Source organism: Tupaia chinensis, unplaced genomic scaffold (genome assembly GCF_000334495.1).
Source record: "Tupaia chinensis unplaced genomic scaffold, TupChi_1.0 Scaffold000117_2, whole genome shotgun sequence".
Taxonomy (NCBI): domain Eukaryota; kingdom Metazoa; phylum Chordata; class Mammalia; order Scandentia; family Tupaiidae; genus Tupaia; species Tupaia belangeri.
Window position 1 is genome coordinate 4,285,487 of NW_006159583.1, and position 12,741 is coordinate 4,298,227.

At 37.0% G+C, this 12,741-nt stretch overlaps 1 protein-coding gene across 2 annotated transcripts in view; it reads left to right on the forward strand.

The window, feature by feature from the left end:
* The window catches only part of AKAP7 (A-kinase anchoring protein 7), a 184,724-nt gene extending 173,156 nt beyond the window's left edge, over window positions 1-11,568 (forward strand). Inside the window, exon 8 of one of the 2 annotated variants that reach the window (XM_027770231.1) lies at window positions 10,606-11,520. In XM_027770231.1, coding sequence (XP_027626032.1) covers window positions 10,606-10,802 — 197 coding nt within the window. In that variant the 3' untranslated portion in view covers window positions 10,803-11,520. Of the gene's footprint in view, window positions 1-10,605 lie in introns of both variants that reach the window. The other variant, XM_027770232.1, reaches the window with a different exon arrangement.
* The last annotated feature ends 1,173 nt before the right edge of the window (window positions 11,569-12,741 follow it).

A 12,741-nucleotide genomic window follows, 5' to 3' on the forward strand; every position in this document is an offset into this window, starting at 1 on the left:
GAGCCGCGGTCGACTACGTGGGAGTCCAGCGACATAGCCATTATGCTAACGGCTGGTCCCTATTTTATTATTTTTTAAAGTTTTGCCAATGCACATGAGTGTTCCCTAGAGAGACAGAGAGAGAGGAAGAGAAGAAAAAATTACCCTCCCAATGAGCATAATCATGCCACAATCTCTTTTCCATTTGTTTATATTGTCAAGGCTTTGGGCATGCAGGCACACGTGTGTAGTGTGTTTTTCAATCCACTGGTACCAGGATTCAAACTGTGGTCAGCAATGTGGGATCTGATTTCCTTAACCACTAGACCATAGGCCAGTCCTTCTAATTTTGTTTCTGATTTCATCCTTGATCCATGAATTTAGAAGTGTGTTTAATTTCTAAATAATTGGAGCATTTTCAAGGCATCTTTCTGTTACCGATTTCTTATTCGATTCCTTTGTGATGTAAAAATATGCATTAGAAAAGTTCAGTACTTTGAAATGTATTAAGTAAGACTTGTTTTATGGCACACAATATGCTCTTTCTTGATAAAAGCTTTCTATACACCAAAAAAATTGTATATTCTGCTGTCTTTATTTTTACTAAATTTCTCTCTCTTTATCTATTACTCTTGAATTTCCAAAGTATAATTGTAGATTATCTGTTAACTTTTTAGTTACATCAGTTTTTGTATTAAGTACTTTGAAGCTCTTTCATATTAGGTACATATGAGGGGGTCTTTAAAATTTTTATGGAAAATGTATATTATGGATAAACTATACATGGATTTCAAAATTTTGAGGGGGAGCGGCAAATGGCATAATGAACCCCCACATAGTCTACCACAGTCTGAGTCCCAGACCCGGTGGCTTAAAACTCACGCTGGGTATGTGTGTGGGTGTGCCCAAAATCCCTAGAGGAGAATGGAAGAAAAGGGGTTGCAGATTCCCATTCCACCTGGGGGTGATTTCCCACTTTATGTCTCTGTCACACTCTGTCTCTCTGCTGAGCACATGCACCCTGTAGCAAAAATCTCTCTCTAAAAAAAAAATTTTTTTTTTTGCACTCAAATTAACTTGTGCTTTAATTCTATTTTTTCTATGAACTTTTTGAACTTCTCTTTCATATGCTCTATTTTGAATGTGGCCGCTCCAAAATTTAGATGTTGCCAGTGGATTAAAATTGAGTGTAGCATTTAAGAGACCATTGGGACACAAGGGCCCCTCTCTTGATGGAAGGACTTGTTTCTTGCTTGCCTTTCTGCCTTCCACCCTGTGAAGATGCATCAAGAAGGCCTTCACCAGACCAAATGCTAGAGCCTTGATCTTGGACTTCCTAGCCTCTAGAACTGCAAAGAACAAAAATCTTATTCTTTCTTTCTTTTTTTTTTTTAAAAATGTATTTAACATTCATCACTGAACATTATCACGGCATACAATATATATATATATATTTACATCCCCATTTCTCACCCTCTGCCATTTCCCACCCTCCTCCCACACTGTCTCTGGTATCTGCAGTTGATTTCCATTACTTTTTTCCCCCCAAGTTTTATTGATTCACAAAATATCTTAGTTGATCTAACTACTTTCAATAGTAAGTTCAGCTGATATATACATATCTGTGAACAGATATTTGACTTGAGGCATGAAACTGTGAGTAGTATGAAAATACTTTAAAGTAGCACCCAGCTGAGGCTATATAGCTTACAGTGATCATTAAATAGGTATTTCTTAATATATTATTTTTAATTTCAAGAAAGGCAGTTTTAGCTTTCATAAATCAAAATAAAAGAATGTTAAGAGAACTTTGCTTAAGACTTAAAGCCAGGAAACAGGTTACAATTCTGTTCAAATAGTAGGTACATGGACCTGTTCAAATAGTAGGTACATGGACAACTCAAGAGGAGACAAAAATCCATAACTCTGGAAAACAACGCATAGAAGATTTGGCCAAAAGTCACACAATTCTATTTTACCAGTTCAGTCTCCTGTACTTTATCTTCTGTTGTGATCCAATGTTTCCATTTAAATTTTGGAAGATAACATTCAACTCTGGACTTGTCCATACCATTAAACTGACCATTTCCTTAGTTGTTTTTGAACTCTTATTTCTATGTGTGTGACTTTAGTTTTCCTGATATAGCACTCCCTTCAAAACTTCTTGGAGAACTGATAAATTCTTTCAGGTTTTGTTTATCTGAGAATGTTCTTGTCTTCTCTTCCCATATGAAGGATAATCTTGCTGGGTATAGTATGCTTGGTTGAAATTGTTTTTCACTCAGCACTTTATGTTTTCCCATTCTTTCTTTGCTTGCATTGTTTTTAATAAGAGATCTGCTGTTAGCCTGATAGGATATCCTTTGTAGGTAACTTGATGTTTCTCTCTTGCCAATCTTAGTATCTTGTCTTTGTCTGTGGTTTTGGTCAATCTGGAGATAATATGTCTTGGAAAAGATCTTCTTGGGTTGATTATGTTTGGTGTCCTTTGTATTTCTTGGGTCTGGATCTTTGAATGCCTCTCTCGGTTTGGAAAGTTTTCTTCTAGGATTTCATGGAACAGATTATCAATGCCCTTATGAGTCTCTTCACCTTCTGGGATACCAATTATCCAGATGTTTGGATATTTATTGGTATCTAGAATTTCTCTTATTATTTTAATTTGGGGGGCTATTTGTTCAGACTTCAGGGTGATTTTTCTAGTCCAGTGATTCTGTCTTCTACATTTGAGATTCGATTTTCTGTATGATCTAGCTTTTAATACTTTCAAGAGAGGATTTGACTTCCTATATTACAACTTTCATTTGTAACAGTTCCATTTAATTTTTTTATACTGTGTATCTCATCTTTAAGATCATACAAGAACTTCCTCACCTCCTGGAATTTGTCAGCTCTTTTGTCCTGCATCTTTTGGAGTTCATTGTCTCTCTTCTCTTGCATCTCTGTTGCTTTGTACTATGAATATTCTAAATTCTTTATCAGACATTTGTGAGAGTTCCATTGTACTGTTTGTGGGTGAAGAGGAGTTATTCTTTTCCCTTGGGGGAGAGGTATTTTCTTGGTTTCTCATATTTCTTGTGCCTCTGCAGTGATTTCTAGTTATGTAATGGGTTATACTTTTCTTCCTAATTTCTAAAAGTTCACTCTGAGTATTCAGAGGTGTGCAGGATGAGGTGATCTTCAATCTCTTTGCCATTCTGATTTTCTCCCTTTGTGCAACACATTCAGTGGAAATTGAGGAATATGTTGACTATAATAGTATTTTGATGTTTGACTATTCACGTCGGCCTGTCTGGACACTCAGTGTGTGGAAGCTGAGCAGCAAAGTGATAAGGTAAAAGAAAAAGGATAGGAAGACAGAGAAAGAGAAGGGAAAAAAAGGGAGGGAGAACAAAAAGAATAAAAACAACAACAACAAAAGTATTTTTTAAAAAAAAAGAAAAGCAAAAAGTGAAAATTGCATGGCACGCTTACGCACTAGTTCTCAGCTATCATGGAGCGGTCAGTCTTCTTTTGGCCTTCTGCCTCTCCTAAATGGAAGGGGATAGGGGAGAAGGGGATTATTAGCAAGATAAAGAGAGATTTTTGAGAGCCAAACGAATACTTTACCTTAAAAAAGTGTAAAAAAAAAAAAAAAAGAAAAGAAAAGAAAAGAAAAAGGAGAGAGAGAGAGACAGAGGGACAGAAAGAGATAGAGAGACAGAGAGGAGGATATAGGTAGCCCTACCTTTCCGAATGGGATCTGGAGGGAGAAATCTCAACCAAAAATCTTCATTTCTCTTATTCCCTGAAAGCGCTAGTTCTCAGCTATCATGGAGCAGTCAGTTTTCTTTTGCCTTTCTGACTCTCCACTTGAGAATGTGATCTGGAGGGAGAATTCCCAGCAGAAAATCTTCATTTTTATTCCTTGAAAGCACTAGTTCTCAGCTATCATGGAGCAGTCCAAAAATCTTGTTCTTAAATCACCTGGTCTGTGGTATTCTATTGTAGCAACGCAAAATGGATTATGATAATATATATAAATTATGATTTTTGTATTCTCTTGATTAAATGATACTCTTTATATTTATACACATACACAAAATAATATAAGACATTATATATAATGTCTTTCTCAGGTAATATTCTCTTTTTTTTACTGTACTTTGTTGGATATTGGTTTTCTAGCTTTCTTTTGATTACCATTAGCATAGTATATCTTTTTCTATTCTTTTTACCTTTAACCTGTCTTCGTTTGTATATCTGAAGTGAGTTTTTTTTTTTTTTGCTAGAGGGTGTGTGTGCTCACCAAAAAGACAGAGAGAAGGCACCCTCCTCAATGGGAGATAGTCACGTTACAATCCCTTCTCCATTTTTCCTTTCAAGATTTTGGACACACATACACAGGCACCCAGTTTGTTTTTCCAGTCTGTACATCTAGTCACCTCAACCACCATGATACCAACTGGCACAATTCTTGTTTTTCATACAACTAATTATTTCTGACTTTTAATTGGAGTGTTTGAACCATTTTGGTGTTTCATGTGATTATTATTATGAGTGAATTTATTTATTTATTTATTTAAATTTTTTGCTATAGGGTGCATGCTTTTGTTGAAGAGAGACAGAGACAGAGAGAAAGTAAGAAAGCACCCCTCCCCAGGGGATGTTCACACCACAGTCCATTGTACTCTAGGGATTTGGGACACAAACACACACACACACCTAGTGTGTTTCTCAAATTGCCAGGTCTGGGACTTGAACCATGTAGCCAGCTATGTGGGATCTAGCTGCCTTAATCACTATGTCATCTGCTGGCCGCCAATATGAGTGAATTTAAATCTCCCACCTTGCTAGTTAGTTGTATTCTACTTGTCCCATCTATGCTTTTTCTTTTTTCTCCTTGTTGCTGCCTTATTTTGTATTAAGTTTTATGATTCAGTTTGATCTACAGTGTTGGCTTATTTTCTATGTCCCTTTATTTTTTAAGGGAGTTTTGCCTTAGGTTGGGTGTACTTGCCAGAGAGACAGAGAGAAACTTAGAGACAGAAAGCGAGAAATCACCCCTCACGGGGGAATGGCCATGCTGCAATCCTTTCTTCTCCATTCTCCTCTCAGAATTTTGAGCACGCACATACAAGTGCCTGGTGCGAGTTTTAAGCTCTGGATTTGGGACATGAATTGTAGTCGGCCATGTGGGAGTCCAGCAACATAACCACTGCACCATCTACTGGTCCTGCCATGTCTCTTTTTATTTACTTCAATAGTTACAGTAGGATTTAAAAATATATGTTCTCTGCCTTCAAATATTATGATACTTCATGTTTAGTAGAAGAATTATATAGCAGTTATTTTCATTTCCCTCCTTTCTAGTCTGTGTGCTGTTGTTGCCATACATTTTATTTCTACATGTTTTATAAACACCATTTAAAAAGTTATTTCTCTTTTCACTTAATTAAAAATTAAATTTAAAAATTAAAAATTTATTTTTAACTATATATTTACAGTTTGTAGTTCTCTTTTTGTCACTGAGTAGCTCTACATTCCTATGTGTTATTGTTTTCCTTCTACCAAAATTTTTCCTTTAACATTTCTTCTAGTGATGGTTGGTGATGATAAATTCCCTCAGCATATGTAGCTTGAAAAACTCTCTTTTTTTATCCTCAATTTTGAAAGATACCATTTTTCAGTGAAGAGTTTCATATTGTCATTTTCCCTTTTAGTTAAGGTGTTGTACCATTGTCTTTTGTTTTGCATCATTTCCAGTGAGTAAGTCTGCTGCCACTCTTGTCTTTGTTCCTCCTTATTTAATGCATCCTTTTTTCTTTGATTACTTTGAAGATATTCTTTTAATACTAATTTTCAGCATATTTGATTATGGTGTGCTTTGGTGTAGTTTTCTTTTTTCTTTTTCTTTTTCTTTTTTTTTTTTTTTTTTTTTGAGAGGGGAGAGGATTTTGCTATAGGGCTTGTGTGCTCGCCAGAAAGACCAACAGAGACAGAGAGACAGAAAATGAGAAATCACCCCCTGGGGGAGGATGGCCATCCACAATCCCTTCTCCTCCATTCTCCTCTCAGGATCTTGGGCTTGCATGCACACATGCCTGGCATGAGTTTAAGCTACCGGATCTGGAACTTGAACTGTGGTTGACTACATGGGAGTCCAGCAACATACCCATTACACCAACTGCTGGTCCCCCTTGGTGTGGTTTTCTTAACATTTCTTGTTCTTAGTATCCTTTGAGCTTTTCTATCTGAGGACTTACAGGGTTTTTAAATTGAATTTCAAACATTTTTGGTCATTGTTTTGTCATATTCTTTTCTGTACTACCCTCTCTTCTTCTTTTTTGTTTTTTAAACATTTTTCCCTATTCAAATTGGCCTCACTGATTAGTATTCTTATTAGTCATCTCTCTGTAATGTGTTCCTTACTTTCTACTGTAGGCACCATGGTTCAAGTCCTTATTGTTTCTTCTTCTGTCTGTTGCAAAAATTACCTTTATTTTTGTCTTTCTCTTAATTCTTCATACATATTCCACATGGCATCGATAGTGAATTCTTAGAATATATTATGCTTAAAAATGATGAAGTCAGACTCCAAGCATGGCACATAAGGCTCTTTCTTCCTACCTGATTTTTAACCTTCTTTTCCCCTAGCTACTCCCTGTCTACCCCCATCCTCTATGATTCTCTGAACTCTTTATGCCAGTATTATGGAAGTACTTCTAGTTCCTCAAATCCTTTATGCTTTTTCATATTTCCTTGCCCATATCTCACTTTAGTTATGTCTAGAAAATATCCCTGCTCCCCCTCATTCCTGTCTCCATGTTTGGAAAGTCTCATTCACCGAGCTGAAATATCTGCTCTGTGAAACTTGCCCTGCTGTCCTTTCCCACCCACACTAGACCTTGAATATATTCTATTATATTATAGTACTTAACTAATTGTTTTGCCATCATTGTTTATTGGTCATCCTTCTGGACTGACTTTTGTGTGTTCAGAAACTACATCTTATTCATTTTTAAATACTTAGTGGTGACACATACTAAGTATTGAATAAATTGATGATTGGTACTTGAAGGTTTTAGGATTAGTCTTCTTAAAACAAATGGAACTCAGATTTAACCATAACTCACAATTACAATGTACTAGTAAAATAACTATATTTTGAGAGCCTAGTATGTTCCAGGAACAATGTTAAATACTTTCTATACATTATCTTTAATCTTTTTCTGGGGTGGGGGGATGTGAGAAAGCAAGCTACCAGGCCTGAGACTCGAACCAGAGTAGATCATGTGGGAGTCCAGCACCTCAACCACCACACCATCTGCTGGTCCCTATCTTTAATCTTTCTAACATCAATCCATGGTATATTATAATCCCCACTATAATCTAACTTATGTTTGGAGAGTTTGTTGGCAAGGCTTGCAGATAGAAAATGCCAAAACTGGATTTCAAACTTGTACATATATCACACTTGTTATTTAGTGCACACATTCTAGGAGTTCTGTCACATCACCATCAGTATTTTCCAAGATTTCAAATAAGAAATGACAGCATTAAAGCAGAAATTTTATAGGGAAGTGGATTATAACATGGACTTAAATAATTGATGTTACAGACTGAACAGGAGAAAAGTCTCTAGGGGGCTGTTGTGTGATATCAGGAAAGTGGAAACAGGAGGATTCTTGGATAGGCTGTTCGGCTTATAGAAATGTATTGAATATGTCTTCTGTCTTTGATATGACTTTTTGAAGAGTGGTCTTGAGGGTATAAGTTATAGAAATCATCCTAAACCAGTTTGTTTGGGGATTCCTATAGGATATGTGGACCAGGATGTTGGCTTAGCTGCATTCCATTCCCTATACTCCTCAATTTAAAAATGGAAAGGGTAGGGATGGCTGAGAAGGACATACATTAGTGGCCTCCACAAACTCTGGGGGTTGACCTTTTGTACATAAACCATCATTAGTTTTCTGTTTACTGTGCTACTGAATCCAAAATAAAACTTAAAAACACATGGTTTTGAAATTTTATATTTTAAGAGGTACTTAGCCATCTGGCTCCCTTTACCACTAGGCTACAGAACTGATCTGGGTCTGTTTTTTGGTTGTTTTTATTTTTGTTTTTGTTTGTTTTGTTTTGTTTTTAAGAGGTTTTTGCCATAGGGCATGTGGTCTCACCAGAGAGAGACAGGGACAGTGAGAAGGAAAGTGAAGAATCACCTCCCAGGCGGGATGGCCATGCTATAATCCCTTCCCTTCCATTCTCCTCCTGGGATCTTGGACACACATGCACATGTACTCAGTGTGATTTTCAAGCCACAGGGTCCCATATTCAAACTGCGAGTGACCATATGAAATCCAGCAACATACCCACTACACCATCTGCTTGCTCCCTGGGTCTTGTTTTAAATTTTATATTGAATTATAATTTCTGGCTATGGTATCCATTCTTACAGAAAGATGGTAACATTTTAAAATGTTGCTACTGTCTTTAAAGACTCCAGTCAGTAATTCACTTGATTAATAAATATTTATTGAACTCTTATTATGATTAATAAACTATCATATGTTAGCAGAGGAAGAGATGACTGATAAACCTGGGATATAGCTTCTGTACTTAAGACTTTCTTCCCTGCAAGCAAATATTAAATCAGCAGCTGTTGAATAATACATTAATACATATGTTCATAATGTGTAAAATAATTTGGAAAGGAAACCTAGTGGGCTATTGTTTTGCTGACATCAAAGGCTGGAATAGTTCCTGGTATATAGTTGGTTTTCAGTACATGCTTGTTGAATGACTAATCGACCATGTAGTATACACGCCGTTAAGTAACTTAGAATCCAGGGAAGGCTCATCACTTTTAAGTGGATTAGTCAGTGAAGGCTTCATAGAATAGGTAGAATCTTAACTGGTGAGAGAAGGAGAGCCATTTAGAAATAGGGAATGATATGGAGGCTCCTAAGGAAATGTCAGAAATTGAAGATAGAGGTGTGGTACTGTGGGTCATCAGGCTGGAAAGGCAAATTTTAGAAAGCCTTAGAAGATAAGCGTAAATTTCCCTGCAGGATGGAAAATGAAAGGGATCCTTTAGAAATATTAATCTAGAGATGTCACTGGGTTGTTGGAAGAGTCATGCCACATTTTTGCATAGAAAAACAGAAAAAAAATGTCATGACTTTTCCAACAACCCAGTATTCAGCTGCATTGACAGAGGGAGAAATTGTGTAGTGCACCTTGACAAGGCTGGGTAATTAAGTGGGTCATGAGGGAAACTTGTATGTATTTATTGGAGTCAAAGCATCTAAACATATTTTGGACTTTTCTGGACTTTGGGTCTTGAGTCTGGAATACCGTAATGTCATGTTTGAGGGGAAAGCAGTTACCAAGGCTTCCCAGGGTTATAACTTCACTAAATCAGTCTTGTTCTCTTTTTTGTTGAGGATGTCATAGGAGCAGTAGGAATGATGGTGAGCAGAACTGGTCCAAGAAGTATGTGACATACAAGTGGTAGGGCTCAGAAGAAGGGCTGGGGATCAGCTCTCACCCTTGGCACAACTGCTTTTGTTCTTCAGTCTGTGTTGTGTGTGAGCATCAAAAATGACGTCCATCTTCCAGCTTACACCCTTTGTGTCTACCTGTCTCAGACTCAAAGATGCAAATGCAAAATCTGACTTTTACCTTCTGAAGCCCATAGGTGATCTTCCAAAACTGAGTCGATCTTAACGTGTGCATTTTTCTATGACTTTCTTGCCTCCAACCCTCATGCTGTCCTGGGTCCATGGCTCCAAGGAGATGGGATGTTGAATGGACAGGGAAGACTCTTAATTTCTTTCTTGTTGAAGGAGATAAGGAAGAGAGTGACTGGGGAGTGTATAGCATGCGATTAGATGGGAATCAGCTCTTCTATAGTAAAATGGAAGATGGCATAATTAAACCTGGATCATCACTAGCAGAGAAGCAAAATGGCCATAAAATATTAACATCTAATTTACCATCATAATCCTAACGGGAAGAGTTTCCTTGAAGAATTTCCTATTCTTAAATTGCAGTAGTAGCACTGAGATTAAAAAGAACATTAGTCTTATAAGTTTATTTCGAACCAACTCCTAGCAGTAGCAACTGCCTTTGTTTTCATGAGAGTACTGAGTTTATTACCATCTGACTGATAAGCCATGCATTTTAAAATTAGTGATCCTAAGTAATGAGAAGATAGGGAAATCTTCATTAACGGCTATTTGGCATCAGAGAGGGAAAAGCAGACACAAATCCCTTTGGTGAATTCACTTGTGTAAGACTCCAGGTGGTGGGTACTCGGTCTTTAATAGTAGTAATTAGCCTTAGATGAGAGTAGAACAAAAATCCCATGTAGGAATGGGAAATTGCCAGCATCACTAGGTAGAATATCTGTACACTGGGACTAATAACCACTTGCAGCCTACAGTCTTTGGGAATAGGCAGGCTTTTGCTTCTGCAAATACCAAACGAAAAGCCAACCCACTATTCTTGGATTTGTAGACCTAATTTACGAGATTGAAGGACACTTACTCTTTTTAACTAACTGAACTACCCGGCCCCTGCATGCCGAGTTTCTATGGCGATGCGATCTCAGTGACCTCTCTTCTCTATTGTGGAATGTAGGTGAAAAGAGCGGAGGGCAACCTGATGATGCAGAACTGGTAAGGCTCAGTAAGAGGCTGGTGGAGAACGCGGTGCTCAAGGCTGTCCAGCAGTATCTGGAGGAAACACAGAACAAAAACAAGCCAGGGGAGGGGAGCTCTGTGAAAACCGAAGAGACTGACCGGAATGGCAATGATAGTGATAACAACAGGAAATGAGGCCAGAACACAGGCCCCCCGCTGCTCTGTGAAAAGCATTCCGGCTCCCCTCTGCGAAGTCTAGGACTGACTTGCCATGTGCAGTTTGAGTGTCTCTTGTCCAGTCCATGGAGATTGCCTAATACTTTCGTGATTGATGTGTTTGCATTTCTGAAACACAACAGAAGATAAATGGAGAGCTGGGACTAGGAGAAGAAAATAACTTATGAGAGAAGAATGGCCCAAGTTTCAGTTGCCCTCAGCTGTGCACAGAAAGGGGGGAACTTTGGGTTATGCCTCCTGGACTCAAATTAAAGGCCATGGAAAAGGCCATGCCATCAATGGAATACTGCCATTTATATTGCTTAGCAGGGCATTTGGCTACTTTATCTGAGGCCAAAACTCACACACAGCTATCAAGTGCTATGTTTAACATAATGTTGAAATCACCGTCTGTACAACTAGTCTATGATAGTTCATGTTTGTCCGAAGCGTCCTGTTGGTATGCAGTGATCTTTATTTACGGTAAATTATGTTTCATGTAAATTATATATTTTTGGCAAAATGCAACCTTTTCTATAAAATGTAGACATTTTAAAGGTTTTTTTTAACCTTATTTTGATAAGTCAGTGTGCCATATTTAATGTTTGTCATTGGCATTTGTATGTTAAATGTATTATATAATTTTATTTTCTTAGGCAAGAAACCTATCGGAATCCAAGACTTACTTAATGAAGCTTTGCGCCGAGAAAGGATGGGTCTGAAGTCCAAAGTGAAAAAGATAAAGGAACTTTTATTAAAGCCTGAGACTCAGGCCAAAATTAGGAGAGAGCTTTTTGAAGGAAGACTTATTAACGACAGTAATCAAGCAAATGACATTGATTTCAGTGCGACTTTGACATAAGCTCTACATTGCTATTATGGTAACGTAGTTTATGAACTCCTTCCAGCGTATTAAGTAGCTCTTTGGTAAATACCAAAGAAGTGTTCTGATAGTGTCTGTCCAGCAGCCAATCAACATTTGGTAGGAAATTAACAATTTCTTGCCAAAGAAAACTTATTCTGCCCTATTATTTTTTTGCGCTAACCTTGTGTTTTAGAAATGTTCGTTTCTGTAACGTTGAGAATTATCTTATTAGAAATGACTTAATTAGCTGTTGTGAGCTGTTCCTCTGGTTTTTGCAGATAATAATACCTACTGAAAAATCATTTACAGGCAAAACAAAAACAAAAACAACAATAATATTTTAAGGGTCACTTGCCTCCTGTTGACAAGACTGTTGTTAAATCAAAAGAAGCATTGTCCCAGTGTGTCTGCTCTCTGTTTCTTTTAATGAGAATTTGAATGTTTATTAAACATTAGTACTTGAATGAACATTTATACAAGTAATTATTGCAGTCACTGGTTAAAAATGTTTTATAATATCCACATGTATTATTTTTCACTGATCGAACTGTAGTTTGCTTTTTCATTTCTTAATGAATAAGTGTTTGGGATTTTTATTTTCTACTTTTCTGAAGATAAGCCCCAGGTCTTACTATATCCCTTGTAATCTGAATTTGTTTGCACTGGTTCATTTCTAAAGCGCATTCTTGAAAAATTTCCCCCAATATGATGATTGTTGGTAACAGCTTTCTGAAGTTGTTGTAAAATGGCTGCTACTATTCAATCATGATGGAGGGGGAAATTATTGGAGATCAAATATAATCATTTCAAATATAAAATCCAGTTTACTCATGGATTTTTAGCTATTTTTTCACTGGGTAAATTATATTACATTTATTTATAAATGAGTTTATGCATTTTCATGCCTCTTAATAAATGTGTTGTTTTCCCTTGTTGCTTTTCTTCGTTTTATTTTTTTCTCCATCATGAAAGTTGTTGGATCTTTATGTTGGTATAATGAAGGCAAAAGCAGGAGCTCCAATGGTTTCAGTGTTTCTTCACCTTATATTCTTA